The following is a 20,006-nucleotide window of genomic DNA, read 5'->3' on the forward strand; positions in this document are numbered from 1 at the left end:
ATAGCACCAAAACTAATTTACTGATTTATTTATCATGACAAAACACTAATTGGTATTTGAATTGATAATACTGTATGTATTTTTGTTTTTCTTTCCAATTTCTTTCAAACAGATTGTAAGAGAACAGAAGTTGCCGACATGATTTTCTTGGTGGATGGATCAACGAGTATCACCCGGCCCAAGTTCCAAAGCATGATAAAGTTTATGGAGTCCGTAGTAAATGAAACCACAGTTGGCATGAACCAAACACGCTTTGGAGTCATTATCTTTTCCACCGAACCCCAAATGAACTTCACTCTGAACCAGTATTATTCCAAAAAACAAGTTTCGAAGGCCATAGCAAGCCTGCATCACCCATATGGTGACACCTATACAGGCAAGGCTCTGGCATATTCCTTACAATATTTTGATGCAGCAAATGGTGGCAGAAAAGCCCTCAACGTGCCCCAGATTCTATACGTGATCACAGATGGCGACGCTACCGACCCTGCCAATTTACTTGCTCCGTCTAATGCACTGCGAGACAATGGCATCAAAGTCTTCAGTATTGGAGTGGCAGAAGCAAACAAGGATCAGTTGGAGATCATGGCTGGTGGGGACAAATCCAGGGTTTTCTATGTGAACGACTTTGATGCTTTAGAGGTTCTATATAAGAATATTTCACATGTCCTCTGTCCTATCACTAAGCCAGGTAAGAGATCTATCTGTCTATCTATTTGTAAAACCTTGTATAGAAATTAAAACTTTTCTTAAATCAAATGTTATTCTAAATTAATTTCTAATTAATATACATATTTGTATATTATATGTATTTATATACACACACACACACACACACACACACACACACACACACACACAATTATATGATCATTTTCAAAATAACCCTTCTCCACTGCCACAGAACAGACACAGTACTTAATTTATCTTTACCTGTTTTTGTATTGGCAGTTTGTGAGAAACAGGAAGCTGACTTGGTCATGTTGATCGACCAGTCCGGCAGTATCGCCTCCAGTGATTACACGATCATGAAGGAATTCATGACAGGCCTCGTGTCGAGTTTCCAAGTCAGCGAGGAGTTTGTCCGGGTAGGAGTTGCCCAGTTCAGCAGTTCTCCTCAGAAGGAGTTTTACCTCAACGAGTTACACAATGAAGCTGCAGTGAACGAACGCATCCTCTCCATGATTCAACAAGGAGGGGGAACAAACATCGGAGAGGCCTTAAGGTTCATCAAGGACTACTTTCAAGCATCACATGGCAGCCGCAATTTGCAAGGCGTCTCCCAGAACCTGGTGCTGATCACGGACGGCGATTCGCAGGATGAAGTGGAGGCTGCGGCCGCCAGCCTTCGAGCTGAGGGAATAGAGGTGTTTGCCATTGGCATCGGAGATGTGCACGACCTGGAGCTCCTGCAGATCACTGGCTCCTCTGAGAGGTTATTCACTGTGCAAAACTTTGGTTCCTTGGCCAACATCAAGCAGAAGGTGGTTGATACAATCTGCCAATCCAGACCCGTCCCAGATCGACCTGGTGAGTTGGTCTGTGGAACTGGTATTTTGTTTGCGACTGCAGGGAGCAGTTAGTGTGAAAACCTGCAGCATTTGTGTCACGCTGTTCCTCTTGCCTGTAATGCTGTATCTCTTGCCTGTTCCTCTTGCCTGTAATGCTTGCCTGTAACGGCACTCGCACACACACACACACACACACACACACACACACACACACACACACACACACACACACACACACACACACACACACACACACACATTCTGTCTCGTTTGCGCTGCTCCACACTGATTGCACTCAGCGGTGACCCCCCCCCCACACACACACACACACGCACACACACACACACACACACACACACACACACACACACACACACACACACACACACAATCTGTCTCGTTTGCTCTGCTCCACAATGATTGCACTCAGCTGCTGCGACCCCTGCCTGGCTGTGGATATACTTCCACTTGCTACATCCACTTGAGTCGAAGACAACTCTAGTCTCTCTCTGTGTGTGTGTGTGTGTGTGTGTGTGTGTGTGTGTGTGTGTGTGTGTGTGTGTGTGTGTGTGTGTGTGTGTGTGTGTGTGTGTGTGTGTGTGTGTGTGTGTGTGTGTACATTGCCAGATTTGCACTGACTATTTTTTTTGGTCTGTTGTTACCCTGCGTTCTGTGGTCGCTTCTCACCCTTAAGGCTTCTTTCTTTCTTTCTTTCTTTCTTTCTTTCTTTCTTTCTTTCTTTCTTTTCTTTCTTTGCTTTTCTCTTTCTTTGCTTTTCTATTTTTCTCCTCTGTTTCCATCTGTTTTCTCTATCTCTATCTATCTCTTCCAGAAGCAGAACCCGAAGTGTGACATTGACTGAGAGTGGCAGAAAGCAAATGTTTTGTCTTTTGTCCCATAGCCTGCAGCATAGACATCGCCTTTGGATTCGACATGTCATACCGGCCCACACCCCAGCCTCTGGTCGCCGGTCAACCCAAGCTCCAGACGTTCCTGCCAGAGATCGTCCACTATGTGTCCACACTGCAGGGCCTGTGCTGCGTTGGACCCTCGCCCGTCTCTGCCAACATTGCATACAGTGCGTGGGGCCGCAATGGAAAGACACTGCATGACCTGCACTTCGCAGGTTACAGCGACGAGGTGGTGAAGAAGGTCATGGCCTGGCAGATGTCCGAGGCCACCTACTTCAACACAGATCTGCTGCACCACTTCAGAGACAAGTTCAGCAAAGAGTCCAATGCTGGTGTGAAGGTGAGTTGGAATGCTGTCGATGCACTGGCTAATCAAACTTTCTTTGGTAGTGAAGTAAAATGTCCAGAATGTTGGTTATGTCCTGACTCCTGTGTAGTGTGTAGTTTAGAAAAAATATAATTTAGAAATTGTGATAGGCCTGTTTTTATTAGTATTGTACAAAACTTTCATCAGGATTGTACCTAATACATTACTACATTAGCACCAATCTAATGTGACAATGCTGCTGTTATCCACCAGGTGTTAGTGATCTTCTCAGATGGACTCGATGAGGACGTGATGAAGCTGGAACGGGAATCGGAGCTTCTACGTCAATCTGGTAAAAGATTTAAATAATTATCATTAACGAATACACTCCCTGCAACTCTCAGTGCTCATGTTGTATTTATTTTTATAGTGAGCTCACACCATATATATAAGTGATGTTGAGTTTTATGGGTGGGTGTCCAGAACAAAACATTTTCAGGACAGCAGAACCACTTTTAATTAATTTGTTATTAAATTCCTTGATTTCATATGTGATGGTAATATAGCACATTTCGTTATTAAAGGTAATAACTAGCCTTGCCAAGCCAGCCCACAAGCTCCATTTCACTGATTGTGGTTGGGCAAGGCTCAGTAGGCATTTGCTTTGATGGACTGATTGTGGGCATCATCAGAGGGTGTAGACCAAAATAACTTGCATACAGTAGGAAGATTTAGATCAGCATTTTGCCCAATTAGGAGAAAGAAAAAATATCCACAAGTTTCCAACGTCCCATCGTGCATTGCGCAGAAGGTGTGCGGCAGTTCCGGTGTTGGATCTACAAGCTCACAGCGGTTGCATCTGCGACGCGACGTGAGCTTGTATGTCAGCTGTTCTCCGGATGTGTACGACACATAATAATACAGTAAATTCTCGCGGAAACAGAAAAGCCTTCAATCAAATCAAACCAATTCATAGCAGCATCAACTCTTACATTGTTGTTACAATCATTTAAAACACAAGGATAATCATTGCCGTTATCATCCAAACAGCTGGTCCGACTTCTAGCTACCAGGCTCAATTGATTCAAAAATAAAAACGGAGCTTGTGATATTTAGGCTGGCTAAGAGAGGCTATAGCGCTGTATAGAGACCTACTGTTGTTACAAAGTTACATTATATAGCCTATTTGTATACTGGTACACATGGTATAATACAACAGGAAAACACATATAGACAGTATATCAGTGTACCGGTACATGTTAAAATATTCTATTTTCATTTCCTCATTTGAAATGTTGTTCTGTGCTGACATGGCATGACATGACATGATGCAAAGTATTTACGGTATATCTTCTGTAAGAGGAGAACAAATGCACTAATTAAACATCATGTGTTGTTTGCTAAGGTATAAGCGCCCTACTGATAGTCGCCCTGGAGGGAGCCCGAGATGCCCGCCAACTGCAAATGGTGGAGTTCGGTCGAGGGTTTGGCTACAAAGTTCCTCTCAGCATTGGCATGCAGAGTGTGGGCAGCACCATGCTGAAACAAGTTGTAAGTTGTGGCTGACAGTCTCCAGCCATTATTACTGTGACCATTTTAGTCTTCTAATGCAGTGGTTCTCAACCTATTTCACATCAAGGGTCCATTATTTATTCTGCATTTGAGCCACGGACCACCATTTAATGAGATTTAGCCTCAGACACAAACTTAGAATATTTTATTATCGTTGGGTACGATTTTGGCCACAATTCCATGCTGTATTGATGTGGTACCATAGGAGAGGCAACAGGCAAACATTGATCAAAATAACAATTCTTCTGCATTCTCTAATTGTGTAGACTTCTTCTAAATTAAGTAATGCAATTGTTTAACAATAATGTAACTCTTGAGAGCGTAAAGTGAAAACAAATGGACCCGTATTTGGTTTCATTTTACATTCTCAAGAGTTAGCGATCTATAATAAGGGTCCATTTGGTTAACAACTCTCCATCATTTAACTGGGGACCACCTGGAACCCCCTCAAGGACCACTGGTGGTCCCTGGACCACTGTTTGAATACTGTTCTAATGAGACAAGACTGCCAAATAGACGGGGTCCGCTCAATATGCCGACGGGCCGCTGTTCCGACTAGCGTCGGCAGGTTAATTACTTGTCACGGTTACTGAGGTTAGGTTTAGGGTTAGAGTTAGGGTTAGTTTGATGCAGACCCCAAATAGACAATGTGTACCATAGTCCTAAAATGTGAGTTTGCTAGGGCTCTGCAAAAAATAAATATGTCTGTGGTCAATAATGGGCTTGTATTTTGCAAATGAGTGACATTTCAGCATATGAAGTATGCCAGGGCGTTATTGTTTCTTGTCTCAGCTTGTCAGTCTGGAGGAGTGGAAGTTTTGTCCTGAGGGTATGGTAATGTCAAAAGGAAAAAGTGAATTGTGGTGGGAGAAGCCTTTTCCCATTGTGGATTGTTTTTCAAAGGAGAACCCTGGCCTTGATGTTTGACAGTCCCCCCCACCACCTCCTTATAATAATAATAATAACTTGAATTTATATAGCGCCTTTCAAAAACCCAAGGCGCTTAACAAAACATAAACAAACACAAATATTGTCCAAAAGCCTGAATAAATAACTCTCCTAATTATCATTTACCACTATTATCTTTCTTTCTCTTTGTACTTCCTGACAAACTTCAACCTGTCTTTTTGTCTGACCTCTTTCTTCCTCACACTCCCATTGAATGTATTTTGCTGTCTATTTCTCTCTCTAGGACACAGTGGCAGATAGAGAATGCTGCAATGTTATGTGCAAGTGCTCTGGATCTGAAGGGATTCGTGGATTCCGGGGCCTCACAGGGTCAAAGGTGACTGTAACATGCATGACTTTAAACCTTTAACGTGTGTGAAAGTGTGTGAAACTATCAAACAGAAGAAAAACCTAAAAAATAAAAATAAAATAAAACATTCTATTGGTTGTGCTCTGCAGAAGTTCTGCGCACAACCTGGACGTGCCACCCCTGGTGAAGGCTTAGCCTCCCTTATGCCCCCTCCCCCTCCTAACAAACCCAATTGTGATGAAATATATTTATGGAATAAATAAATCAAAAATATATAAATATGTGAAAAGCAGGGTGCCTTTGGAGCATCTGCCAATAATCTGATCTGTTCAGTTATAGATACCATAAGCAAGCTATCACTCACAGCCTAAGTCTTCTAGTGCAACATAAGTTATCTATTATGTGGAGCAGTTCCCGATGAATGGAGATACAGGCCATTTATCTCATCCTTTAATACACTTAAATGTCTATTGTTGTGTAGAAAATTAATTAAAAACCATTAATGAAAATAATATACATTTGCAAACAGCCTGATGTCTAAATTATAGTTTTCCTTTTTACATGTAAGACTTTAGGTAGGGTCAGTATAAGAAGTGTGCCTGGTTAAATTGTTTTGTAATTGTACACTCTTAACCACATCACGATTGGGGCAATAATAACAGTAGAGAACATCCTCAAGTGTATATTTGTCATAAGATTGTGTCTCTCACCCTAAGATAACTTTAATTGAATTGAATTTAAGTATAAACTGCATTTTCATGTGGAGCGAAATAGATGACATGCAAGTAGGAGCAAAACAGTATGGGAATAAGTATAAGTGAACTGTAAAAATGTACTTGTGTTTGAGGCAACAGGGTTTGTTGTCTCCACCAGCCGAAGGCAGGGGGAGAGTATGTTTTCGCCCCTGTCCGTCCGTGCGTCCGTCCGTCTGTCCGTCCGTCCTCCGAGTTTGTTAACAGCTAATCTCCGGCGCCGTTGGCCCGGTCGCTGCCAAACTGTGCACACATACTCCCTGGATGCCAATTCAGAGCCTCTGCCCCACATTTTTCAAATGGCCCTGTTCTAGCGCCACCATGAGGCTGATGTTTGCAAAACACATTTCTGTACACTACTCCTACAGATTTTGTCCAAAAATCACGCAAATCAATTGACAGTATCTCTACAGTCATGTGATCGACATGGATCTGTCTGATTGTCCATATTCCATCCTGATTGGCTGAGATTGGCTTTCAAATTTTGTAAGATTGGTCCATTTTGGACAAAATGCCTCAAATCACAAACGCAGAGTGCAATTAACATGAAATCGCTTACACACGTTCCCACTAGGCCCAAGGAAGAAATGCCACTTCAAATCTTTGAAATCAGCCTCATGGTGGCGCTATAACAGGCCGATTCATGGTTTTACCTATAACTCCACCGATCAGTTTCAAACTTTGTAAGCGCACTCCCTGGATGCCAATTCAGAACCTCTTCCCCACATTTTTCATATGAGCCTGTTCTAGCGCCACCAGGAGGCCAATTTATGCAAAACTACCCTTTGGCCAGTACTCCTACAGATTTTGTCCAAAAATCACGCAAATCGGTAGACAGTATCTCTACAGTCATGTGATCGACATGGATCTGTCTGATTGTCCATATTCCATCCTGATTGGCTGAGATTGGCTTTCAAATTTTGTAAGATTGGTCCGTTTTGGACAAAATGCCTCAAATCACATACGCAGAGTGCAATTAACATGAAATCGCGCACACACGTTCCCACTAGGCTGAGGAAGAAATGCCACTTCAAATTTTTCAAATCAGCCTTATGGTGGCGCTATAACAGGCCAATTCGTGGTTTTACCTATAACTCCACCGATCAGTTTCAAACTTTGTAAGCGCACTCCCTATAGGCCAAGGAAAACCCCTTTCCTTTCAATTTTCACATCGGCCACCAGGAGGCCGACTTATGTAAGACACATATTTGGATATTACTCCTTCAGATTTTACCCAAAATTAACACAAATCAGTACACAGTATCTCTGCAGTCATATGATCAAGACGGATCTGTCACATATTAAATATTCCATCCTGATTGGCTAAGATTGGCCTCCAAACTTTGCAGGACTTATCCGTTTCGAACAAAATGACTAAAATCAAACACAGCGTGCAATTGTAATGAAATTGTGCACACACATTCGCAAAAGGCCAAGGAAGAAATTACACTACAAAATGTTCTCAGCCTCATGGTGGTGGCGTGGCGCCATGAAAGGTCAAAGATTGGTGAAGAACACATGCCACCCTTTTTACATTGGCCTATTATAGCACCACCAGGACGCCTGGCCTGGTGGAGACCTGTGCTCGGAAGAGCACTGCTTCTAGTTGTGTATTTATGTGCTGCTGACCGTACAGTATGTGCTGACAGTCAGTGTGACGGATTTGGTTAAAGTGCTGTAAATGGCGATTGAATGGTGTAATATAGTGTCTTACTGTAGCTCCTCACCTCTTGTCTCTCCCTTTCAACAGGGTGTGGTCGGGCCAAAGGGCCACCCCGGTTACCCAGGAGAGGAAGGAATTGCTGTAAGTGTTTTGTTCATGATTTTTTTTTATGTTGTTCATGACGGCCCTGGCCAAGAAAGCATACACAACATGCATGTAGCATCTATGATTCTATTTTATTTTTTTAAACTGGGCTTGGATGCCAACTCACTGTTGAAGCTGTCTGCAAGGTTTCAATAGTCACTCGACATACCTGTACATTGATCTGTTTGTTGACCTCTTGTCACGACTGTCTGTGTCTACCCTCTCTACCCCCAGGGTGACAGAGGTCTACCTGGACCCTTTGGACCTCAGGGGATACAGGGCTGTGCTGGCTCAAGAGGAATGAAGGTACCCACGCGCAGGGGTGTCGCACCAAAATCGTGAACATTTGTGCAAGTCTTTGAATATTTCAAATCTTTTTTGAAAAACCTATGTTTCTGATATGTATTTGGCCACGGACCCCCATCTCAAAATAGTTAGTTCCAGGGACCCCCCAGTAGCAAAATTTGAGTTACAAATGTTCGCTTGAAAAATACATACATTCAAAGATTTGCACACTTTTAACAACTTTCAAAAAATAGCAGATCTACAAGCTCGTAGCGCGGCACTTGGTGCCACGCTGTGAGCTTGTATATCTGCTATTTTTCAATAGCTAAAGTATAAAATAATTAAGGCCCCTCCACCTTGGGCCCTAGTAACTCAGTCCCACTTTCCCCCCCCCCCCCCTTGTGACGCCCCTGCACACACGCACGCACAGACAGACAGACACACACACACACACACACACACACACACACACACACACACACACACACACACACACACACACACACACACACACACACACACACACACACACACACACACACACACACAAAACAAACCCTTTTGCCGACCTGGCTTTAATCTGTGTGTATGTTACAGGGATACAGAGGCCACAGAGGAAACAGGGTGAGTGACTGACTCTTTTGGAATGCAAATTCATTTATCTAAGGAAGTTATTAAGACATGTTGTATGTAGTGTGAAATACATTTAACAAGTCTAGTTTAAAGGTCGTGACTGCTGGAAGAAGAAACTAAAGTAGGTTTTAAATGTTACTTAGCATCTTTGAATCCTTTTGCCATTGCAGGGTGAAGACGGAGAGCATGGGCTTGATGGAGTAAATGGTGAACAGGTAATTAAGAGATTAAGTTATTTATCTCTATTATTCTGAATTCATGGAATCTCTGTATGTCTGTTTTATTATTAAATGGTGAAACGGTGCCAAAACCTAACCCTATTCCTAATCTTCAGAAAGATATGCGTAATCCTAAAGTTATTTCTAACCTTATTCTCAGTAAAACAAATACAAGAATAAAAATCTCAGAGAGTTTCGTTCCGGCGACTCTACCGGTTACCATTGTAACAAGGTTGATGCTACCAGCTAGTTCCTCCGACATAGGGACACAGTCAGGTTGATGGTTCAAAACACATTTATTGTAGAGTGGCAAGATGGTACAAGCCAGAGTACATGTACTGTAAATGCTGTCATCACAGATGCTCTACCTCGAGTGAGTGTGGGGGATGAGCGCGTTCACACGGCCACGATAAGAATAGGAAATTACAGAGTGCCGTTGCGTTCTCACTTTTAGTGCATTGATTCTCAACCTTTTGGATATGCTTTAGGCCACAGAACCCTATGTGATAAAATGTTTTATCTCAGTGACCCCAATTTACGCTGTACAATCCACAGTGACACGATGGGTTATCTCCATATATAGGGTTCCCTGCATCGCCATACATAGGGCACAATGCCTAGCATTGTGCTCAACACGATGGGATTATCTCCATAGGGTTCCAAGCCTAGTGCCCCGAAACGTTCTTAACACACAGTGTTAATTTAACAAATTGAACTGAGTGTAGAAATGGAACCAAATGTGGAATTCTGTCCAGCAGTGGTGGAAAGTAACTAAGTGCATTTACTTACTGTAAGTACTGCACTTAATTACAATTTTGAAGTATTTGTACCTGAGTATTTTCAATTTCCAAATGTTTTACTTCTACTCCACTACATCTCAGACAGGCACATATTGTACTCCACTAATTATTTGAAAACTATATTTGCTAGTTACATTTGATTATTACAAAACGTACATTACCCACTTTAGCCCTGTATACATTTCGTCCATTTGAAAATAGACGCTCTAAAAGCTCATTGTGAGCTTGTAGATCTGCTATTTTCAAAATATATATATTTTTTACACATTTTATACATTTGAAAACTTGTGAAATGTGACATAAGTACTTTTACTTTGGTACTTTAAGTACATTTTTATACCAATACTTTTGTACTTTTACTCAAGTACATTTTGAATTCCGGACTTTTACTTGTAATAACAGAGTATTTCTACATTGCAGTAACTGAATTGAAAACATTTGAGTACTATTGCCACCACTGCTGTAGTCATCATCACCACATCAAATAAACTGTAGCTCAACTGTAACTGTAGCTGTTTGTATTTATTTATGTGGAGTCCAGGAAGTGACTGGGCGTGTTGAGGAAGCAGAGCGCTTGTTAATGTTTTGTCAACGTCTCCTAAATCAGTGGTTCTCAACCTTCTCAGGCCGCGACCACCAAAATAATCATATTTTAACTGGGGACCCCCCCCCCCCACACACACACACACACACTCACACACACCCTGACAAGCACTAAAATTTTAGGCATTACATTTTGTATAACACGGTTCTATTGTGAAAATAGCAGATCGACATGCTCACTGCTAGCTATTTTCACAATTTCTGCCTCTAATATTGGACAATTTGGCCAATGTTTAATTTGTCATTTTAGAGGTATTAAAAAGTCCTTAAATTGTCACTTTAAAAATGTGCCAATACCCTGTATACACTTAATCTTTATGTTGTTGTTTTTTTTACTGTTGAGTGATAAAACAATGTTGCACATTAAGCTAATCATCTGGGGACCCCCCCAAAATAATTTGGGGACTTCCCTGGGGGTCCTGACCCACAGGTTGAGAACCATTGTCCTAAATAAGCTGTTGTTGTCTGTTTGCAGGGCATGACAGGACTGGCTGGGAGCCTAGGAGAGAGAGGAAACCCAGGAAACCCGGTAAAAAAAATGCATACATTATTTTATTTATTCATTCATGTCGTTCATGCTAGTGTCTCAAGCCTAGGGATGGAGCTCCAAACCCGAGCCTCTGTTACAAACTCGATAATAAATGTATTGAGTACCCAGTATCAATAAGCTTTGCACTTATCAAGCCTGTTATCGAGCATAGCGGCCCATAACGTCATCATGTTTAAACAATCAAGAGGCAATCAAAGATTATTACAGTACTATTCATAATATAAAGCCATTTAACACTTATTGCACATTAATGAATGGCTGTTTTAATGATATTTAATGATAATACTTTTGTCAATTGTCATCTTCATAGATGGTGGTCAACCAACTCACAGCCACTCACAACTGGTCAATAAAAAAAGATACCAGTTCTGTTCAGAATTTGTCTTTCCTCAAAATATTCGAAAATGCTCAATAGTGCACTGGATAAGCCCGGCCCAATAAGCAGGATCGATTGCTCATTATCATTAAAAAGTATGAGCTCCATCACTACTCAAGCCAGACAACTATTTCCACAATCTTTGAATGAGAGTCTGTAACTACGCCCCCTGAATGATGACGATAACGGAAGTTGTCATCTGTGGGTCGTTTCCGTTCCCGAAAAGATGTTTTAAAATGTCTTTAAAATGTATTTTGTGGTTTTCTTTTCTGCTCAGCAGCAAGCTTTTTTATATATATGCTTCGACTAATTAGATTTACAATAGGAACCTACTACAAAGACCAAATGAAAGTGGGAGCAGGCAGGGCATCCACTTTAACCTCTCGTCTCATTTCCAGTGCTTCCATTTGCACACGACGGAAGCAGATTTGACATTTGTGTGAGCCAACATACCAGCTCTCTCTCTCTCTCTCTCTCTCTCTCTCTCTCTCTCTCTCTCTCTCTCTCTCTCTCTCTCTCTCTCTCTCTCTTTCTGCCTGCAAGCATAGCATGATTGATCCTTTATCAGGGCAATGACTTCTGACCTGACCTGTCCCCCTAACCTGTCACTCACTACAGCTTGATTTGTTTCACTTCCCCAGGGCATCCCAGGCATCAGGGGAGCGCCAGGGGAACCAGGACAAAGGGGATTGAGAGGAGACCCGGTGAGTTGAAAGAAAAAGAAAATAAATCAGTTTTTTCTATGTCTCACTGTCCCAATTCTTTGGTGCGGCGGTTCTCAAACGTTTTGATTTCCAAGGACCTCTCATAACTCTGACAGTATACTCATTTGTATACTGTCAGAGTTACAGACTTGTAAAGGTCAATTTAGAACACCCCCCCCCCCCCCCATGGAACCCTGGACCACTAGCCCCGGCACCCCAGGCGTTTTTTGTTTTGGTTTCAAAAGAAAAAAAGCCTGGGTTCACTGTGCCCCACTTTGAGAACCACTGCTTTGGTGTACAGTATATATACAGAACAAAAATGTTAACATGTTTTTAGTATGTAGTGTATTTCAACAAAATACAGCATAGTGCACTTACAAAATGTTTAAGTTAGTTTAAGTTTAAGTTATTCATGGATGGGAAATAAATATAAATGAATGAACATAAATAAACTGATAAATCATCTGAAATACAATTTTGGAGGTTGTTTGCACTACAGTAGCCTACAGTATATAGATTTGAAATTGCAACTCAATGATGTCCTTCGGCACAGTGTGCCATGTAATTTCCTGTTAGTAAAAAATGTTATGCAATATAATATAATACAGAGTACAATTAATACTATACTACTAATACAGCAGGGATACTCCAAACTTCTGAACCGGTGGGCCACATTACAAAAATGTCAAGGGACGGCAGGCCAGTTGATATAATTACTTGATACCTTCTCTTTTATTTGCTTTATTTCCACATAACTTAAGACAAGTGCAATGCGCATTATTTTATGTCTTGTAATTCCGTTTATATTCTGTCAATGACACAATTTGTAATCAAAGTAATTTCAAAGTAATTTCTCTATTTTATAATTCTGTGCAATTAGCATATTCCACAAAAACACTAAAACAAACTCATGTACATTTGTCTGGGTTGTTGTCTATCTGTCTGCCTGCTATCAAGTGGGATAACATTTAAGATAGCTGAGCACATCTCTCATTCAATTGCTTCACAATGTTATTTATGACTTGGCCCACATTCAACACAAATGGCTTTTTACAGAAAATAAACTTGTGAAAACAGATTTAGTTATGGCTAAGGAAAATAAAATCAAACAATACTTAAAATAGATTCCCAGACTTTTTAGCTACCAAATGGCTAATGATGGAGTTGTTAAGTAGAGCTACACTACATCTCTCTTTCATTTAATTTGCAGGCATACAATGTTATTTTGGGTATGCTAATTGGTCAGGCAGAGCCACTGGTAAAAAAAGAAAATAAATATCTGCGATTTCAATGGTCGCTTTCAAGATGTTTTGGCCATTATCTCTGGAACGGAAAGTCCAATCTGCTCAGCTTGTTGGATGCGTGACTTCGAGGACATTAAGCTGGTGGGCCAGTCAAAATTGCTCAGCGGCCGGAAGTGGCCCGCGGGCCGGAGTTTGAGTATCGCTGCTGTACAGTATTAGTACACCGTGCCCCACAAATGGGGCATAGCTACTCTTGTACACTCTGCTTCTTTCTATGTTTCTGTGTTTCATTATTTCTTTGTCTTCCTCCATGTCTCTCACAGACTGTCATCCCCCTCCTTGTCTTTTTTCTTTTCCCCCTTCATCTCTCTCGTCTCTCTAGTTTTGGCATCAAAATATATTTAAAGTGCCAAAGTAAAGTAAAACTTTCATAGCACAGACACACAAAAAACATTTCCTTTTACTTGAATCTACCAGTTCACACTGGTTGTGAGCTTGTAGACTGGCTAGGTCTTAATTGGATAATGTTGTTATATATATATATATATATATATATATATATATATATATATATATATATATATATATATATATATATATATATATATACTGACTGCTCAAAGAAATGAAGGGAACAAAATGTTCCCTTAATTCTTTGAGATTTCTTTGAGCAGTACTACAGTATACTATACTCAAATAAATTCAAATAAATTAAGTGAACATTTAGTTTTGTTCATTTCTTTGAGCAGTATGTGTGTGTGTGTGTGTATATATATATATATATATATATATATATATATATAAATCTGAAAAGTAACTTGTAGTGGTAGTGGTACAGTGGTACAGAAAGTACAATATTTGCCTCTGAAATGTAGAGGAGTAGAAGTATAAAGTACAGAAAAAGGGAAATACTCATGTTAGTGAAGTACCTCAAAATGTTACTTAAGTGCAACACTTGAGTGTATGTACTTAGTTACTTTGAACCACTGCTCTCCTGTCACTCGATATGTGCATGTGACCCCCATGCCCTCCTCCATGCTTTATGTGGTTAGCCATGTGGTTACATGATATCTTTGGTATGCCGACAGAAACACTTCATTTCCCTTTCTAAGCTGCTTCTCTCTTTTCAAAGCAGAAGAACAATGTGCTTCACTCACACATGGCATGGCAGGAGTGTTAATGTTACATTATCCCTGTCATAAGTCTGCTGGGACTCAAGTTATTTTTAATATTATTGCATTATGTCAATATCTGAAAGGAAAAGCATAGAACGTGCGCGCACACACGCACATGGTTATATGATATAGTGTGTCAAATCATTTTAACTGTTGACACTTAGACAAGATATGATTGGTTCTGATTGATGATTGGGTGACAGGTCGAGAGGTCATTTGTATTTACAAAATGTCACACACAGCTGGGACACATCTGTAAGCCACTAGCGTTGCTTCAACTTGCATGCGTTTACTGGGCCACAGCACTATGGTCTTTTAACCTCAATGAAAACCTTCAAAGTAAGAATATTTGTTGTGCAAGGGTCATCGCTGTTGGCTTGTGATGGAAACTTTTGTAAAAATTCAACTTTTGCCTTAGACTTACTTAATGAGTAGACAATAATATTACCAGAAACACACAAAGAGCTATATAGCCCCGAATGACCATAACAGATCCGTAACTCTGAGAGTGTTCAAATGGAACCAGATGAACCCTTGCGGGTCCATTTGGTTCCATTTGTACACTCTCAGAGTTATGGTGGTCCTTCCACATAAAACATTTGAGAACCACTAGTTGGACTCCTAATATGCAATAGTGGTGTGTTGTCATAGTAAATCAGTGTCATACATATTCTGAAGAGAACCTGGAGACTAGACAATCAGTAATTGGTTCTAATGATCAAAATAAGAACATTCTAATATCTAATATTTGCCACGGACAAGACCAAGTCTTTGCCACTGATACATTTGTCCATGTACGGACATGTTGACCCCTGTTGTTGTGTCATCCAATAGGGTGAACCGGGTGTGGACAACACTGTGCCGGGACCTAAAGGAGACGTCGGGGACCCAGGCCAACCGGTAGGTGATATCATGGTTAACGATGAATAGGATAATGTAGAACCCAGATGCCTTAAAAAGTTTTACTGAAATTATGACATGCTACTAACAAATTACACATTCTTCCCACACCAGGGAATGCCAGGGGACGATGGCAGACCAGGGGAAACTGGAGTTAATGGAGGCCCGGTGAGAATTTAAAGCTCTACTTTTAAGAATCTAAACCCCCTAAGTCAGTGATTCTCAAACCTTTAAATTTCAAGGATTCCCCATAAATCGGAGAGTTACGGACCTGTAAGGGTCCATTTGAAACCCCCTCAAGGAACCCTGCGGGTCCCTGAATCCCACTTTGAGAACCACTGCCCTACTGTAAGTCTTAACAGTGCTAAGATGTATGGGAACATCTGCTAGCAAGAATAACTTTATATTCTTCTGGGAAAATTGGAAAAGGAACACATAGGCAACTGGAGATTCAATTTCCTGTATTTCTTTTTTCTCTTTAAGGTGCGTGATGCCCACACTCAAAGTATAAATCAAGCCTTGGTCACAATGTTTGTGTTGAACATAATAGGAAATCTATCGATTTTTCCTTATGATATTAACCCCCCATTTGCAGGTTTTGTCGACAAATCCTGTCTTCAAAGGGGAAACACTATTGTTGTCCTGATTCACACTACTACTGCCACTGTCTGAAGCTCTGCTTGAGATAAGTGACCAGAGGTCACATGTCTGCTGTTTGGGAACAATTTATTGACCTCATGTGTACCAGGCTGAGGTATAAAATGTGATACAGCTCAATGGGTTTCAGATTTCAGATGTTATTTCACAAATGTCCTGTATATACAGATAAACCTTGTAAAATGGAGTAGATACGCCATAGACAACTGACATCATAGATTTGCCCAAATAGGGAGTTCCTCTTGGCTTGGGGGATACATGCATTCCACCTTTCACCTTTGTTTTGTTTTGTATCCTCTTTTACCTATTGTGTCCTATAGCACATGTGATGCATGGAAGAAATATCAGCAGTTAATAGTTCCGAAAAAATCACACTCAGGGTGATTTTTGAGCGGTGCCTTTTATGAGTTCATTTCATTAAGCGTCCCGCGAAGCATGGCCAATGAGCCAAGTGTGGGACAGACATAGACTACAGTACATACAGACTTATACATTATCCAGGCACACACTATGACAAGCGCAAGCGAGATATTAGATACTGTTTACTTAATCCCACTCCCGGTGGATTTCTGACCATCTCTCACCTGCAATGACTGTCGGTAATGACATTTCAAAGTCATGTTCACCTGCTCCACGAGACTGTCGATAAAGCTGTCTCTAATTGGTCCTTTTGGTACATTTGCTACACTCGTGCTGACAGACCATAATGCCCGGTCACAAACTAACTCTGTCTTCTTGCCCTGTAGGGTCCTAAAGGAAGAAGAGGACCATTTGGTCCCAAGGTATGTGATTAAGTCATAATACATCTCTTTAGTTCATACTGGTCATTTACGTTTACATGTTCCCTTTTCAGGCAGTGGGTCTTACCGTCCTTGTGTCCGTGTCCGTGTGTGTGTGTGTGTGTGTGTGTGTGTGTGTGTGTGTGTGTGTGTGTGTGTGTGTGTGTGTGTGTGTGTGTGTGTGTGTGTGTGTGTGTGTGTGTGTGTGTGTGTGTGTGTGTGTGTGTGTGTGTGTGTGTGTGTGTGTGTGTGTGTGTGTGTGTGTGTGTGTTCCAGGGGCCAATAGGAGAAAGCGGTGTGCTGGGGGATCCAGGGAGCCAAGGGCCTTCAGGATCCCAGGTCAGTGTGGTGGGCTGTACTTACTGCCTGCCAACAGTGCCACTGGTCACCCAGTGGTATTGCAGCTCATGCTACAGACAAAGCAAGTGACAAAGTTACCTACACATGCAGTTCCACCGCTCAAAAAGCCTAAAACATTAATAGATATGTCTCTGTGAAGTGTAACTTGGATTACTGCACAGATATCTGACACTTGTATTTGGCTGGTGATAAAAGTTCCGTTGGAATGTCTTCGGAAATGGAGGCATATCTGCAGGGATTCCCTACTCTGCCAAAGATGACTGTGGGATGACTTCATTGTGTTCTTGTGCATTTGTGTCTGTGTCAGTGTGGGTGTGTTGGTTGCGGGCAGCAGAGTGGGAGGTCTGGGGGGGAATTGGAGAGGAAAGAAAGACTAAATATAATAATAAGTGAAAAAGACAAAAATGAATCAAAGCTTTAATGGTGATGAAGTATAAAGCCCAAAATCTTGGTCATTGTGAAACCTAACATTATAATTGGTTTTACAACCACAAAAACATTTTCAAGGGGAAAACATTTGTTTCAGGGACACTCAAACTATTTTCATAAGCCAATACAGTAGCAGTTGATCCTAGCACAATTAGCTACACTCTTTAGCATGTACCTACAGAACATTAACTCAGTACACATGCACTGAAAGATTTTCCAAAACAGGGTTGGCTGATTTGACTCATTTTTCTGAGGAACTAGAGGCAGATGTTAAACTGTGGGGATTCCCATCACTGTGAATGTGGGATCTATTTTTATGGTGTTCAAGCATGTGTGTCTGTGTCAATATCCACTTATGCACAGCCTGTTCAAGAAAGGAATGTTATTCTGTTATACTGCCTCGCTGTTCTGTATAAAATGTACAGAGGTGGAATGGGAGGCATTGTTGTTCTGCCGTTAAGCAGGCAGCGGCGTTAGTCACAGAGTGAGGGGAGAGAGAGAGAGAGAGAGATGGAAGAGTTTGGTGCAAGCACACATTTGGTCAACACCAATATACATTCATTTATAAATGTACAGTATGTGACAGAATCACCCCAATCTCCCAGATTTGGTTCCATTTGTTCACATCAACCTGATGAAGGTCTTTAAACAAAAACGTCCCAATAAATACATTTTTATTTCTATTTCTGTCAAAATGCTGTCAAAGCTTGCCTTTACCATTTCCAATTGAGCTTCCATAATTCTTGTCTGGGAAGTGGGAAAGAGGCAGGAAAAGGATTTACACTTTACGCAGGTTTGCTGAAATATTGTGGGAAATTTGCACTGGAATTCTTTTCTTCACATAGTATAGACCTGTTCACACAGGATTAAGGATCCAAGTTGACCTTTGCAATTATTGGGAACTAGAAGAGCACCCATCGGGCGTTTGGCCCCTCGACAGTCGACACCTTAGATGGCCCCACCCAGACCTCTGACCACCTGACGGTCCTCCCAGCGGTCCCCATCACCCTCAGGTGGCGCCTGCACATTAGCTCCTTTTGCTGTTTAGGTCCGGGACCTGCAGAGAATGTTAGAAAGGCAGGGGCTCAAATGTCTAAAGGGGCCTTTTGGTGAAAATATCAAAAATAGCAGACCTCCAAGCTTACAACGCATCACAGCGCTTGATACCACACTGAACTAAGCATAATCAAGTCAATATTGGCGATGTGGCATATGGCATGTATTTCTACACAGAGAGGGCAATTCTTTCAACATAAGAGTTTGGACAAGGTAATTTTCTTGAATGCTGCCTTCAGGTATGGCATGGAAAGGAGGCCTTTGCATGTGGAGAGGGCACTTTATACAGACGGATAAAAGGGCAGGGGCTCAAGCCCCCTTTGATGTATATGTGCCTGGTGTAGGTTGTTTGTCCACAAAATGCTCAGTAGGGTGCTGGGTGGGCGCTATGGGTGGGCGTCCTAGTGGCCAACATCTGGGGCAAAGTCTGACTGTTTAATCAAGGTTTAAACATTTTAGGAGGACACTTGTAAGCATGAAAAGTAACCTCTAGCCTGTTCAAAGTCCAGACCCATAACTTATATTTGTGCCAAGTTTGACTTGGTACGGGTAATTGCATTTTTGGTCACACGAACACACTGCACATGGCTCATTCTAAGTGTAGGATTACTAGAGATCCCTAGATAAAACTATTCCCATGTGAATAGAGCTTTAGACATTCTTGATCCGTGATTCATGATCATTGGGCCCGATTCATCACTTTACACAGCACTTTACGGCCAAATTACATCCATATTTACCGGCATTTAGGACAATTACCAAGTTAGGGGTCAGATGTTTTTTTGTCTGGGATTTTGAAGGGATTTTGAAGGTAAGACAGAAACATAAGCCAGATTTAGTCACTTTATTTACACTATATTTACGACCAGATTGATGAACCGGGCCCATTGTCTTTGTCAAAATCTTAGTTTAGCTTATAAAATAATCTTTTGGAAACTAACATTTTGAAACTCATAGTTTATATTACTTTCATAGACTGACTGATCAGCTGGTTGATGTGGTTTAGCTGCGTGTTCTCAGTACTTTATTATTTTAAAGTCAATTTGGACAGATATAGGGGCCACTGTCATTTAAACTCCTGGACTATACAAACATCATTGCCACAAGGAATTAACATTG

At 41.3% G+C, this 20,006-nt stretch overlaps 1 protein-coding gene across 1 annotated transcript in view; it reads left to right on the plus strand.

The window, feature by feature from the left end:
• The window catches only part of col6a4a (collagen, type VI, alpha 4a), a 50,487-nt gene that overhangs the window by 10,484 nt on the left and 19,997 nt on the right, over nt 1–20,006 (plus strand). Inside the window, exons 8-23 of the mRNA XM_080754597.1 lie at nt 113–691; nt 952–1,530; nt 2,413–2,762; nt 3,003–3,081; nt 4,135–4,280; nt 5,494–5,586; nt 8,062–8,115; nt 8,353–8,424; nt 9,001–9,027; nt 9,207–9,251; nt 11,133–11,186; nt 12,225–12,287; nt 15,541–15,606; nt 15,721–15,774; nt 17,010–17,045; nt 17,319–17,381. Coding sequence (XP_080610723.1) covers nt 113–691; nt 952–1,530; nt 2,413–2,762; nt 3,003–3,081; nt 4,135–4,280; nt 5,494–5,586; nt 8,062–8,115; nt 8,353–8,424; nt 9,001–9,027; nt 9,207–9,251; nt 11,133–11,186; nt 12,225–12,287; nt 15,541–15,606; nt 15,721–15,774; nt 17,010–17,045; nt 17,319–17,381 — 2,360 coding nt within the window. The remainder of the gene's footprint in view (nt 1–112; nt 692–951; nt 1,531–2,412; nt 2,763–3,002; nt 3,082–4,134; nt 4,281–5,493; nt 5,587–8,061; nt 8,116–8,352; nt 8,425–9,000; nt 9,028–9,206; nt 9,252–11,132; nt 11,187–12,224; nt 12,288–15,540; nt 15,607–15,720; nt 15,775–17,009; nt 17,046–17,318; nt 17,382–20,006) is intronic.

Source organism: Nannobrachium achirus, assembly GCF_963921795.1.
Source record: "Nannobrachium achirus genome assembly, chromosome: 2".
Lineage (NCBI taxonomy): Eukaryota > Metazoa > Chordata > Actinopteri > Myctophiformes > Myctophidae > Nannobrachium > Nannobrachium achirus.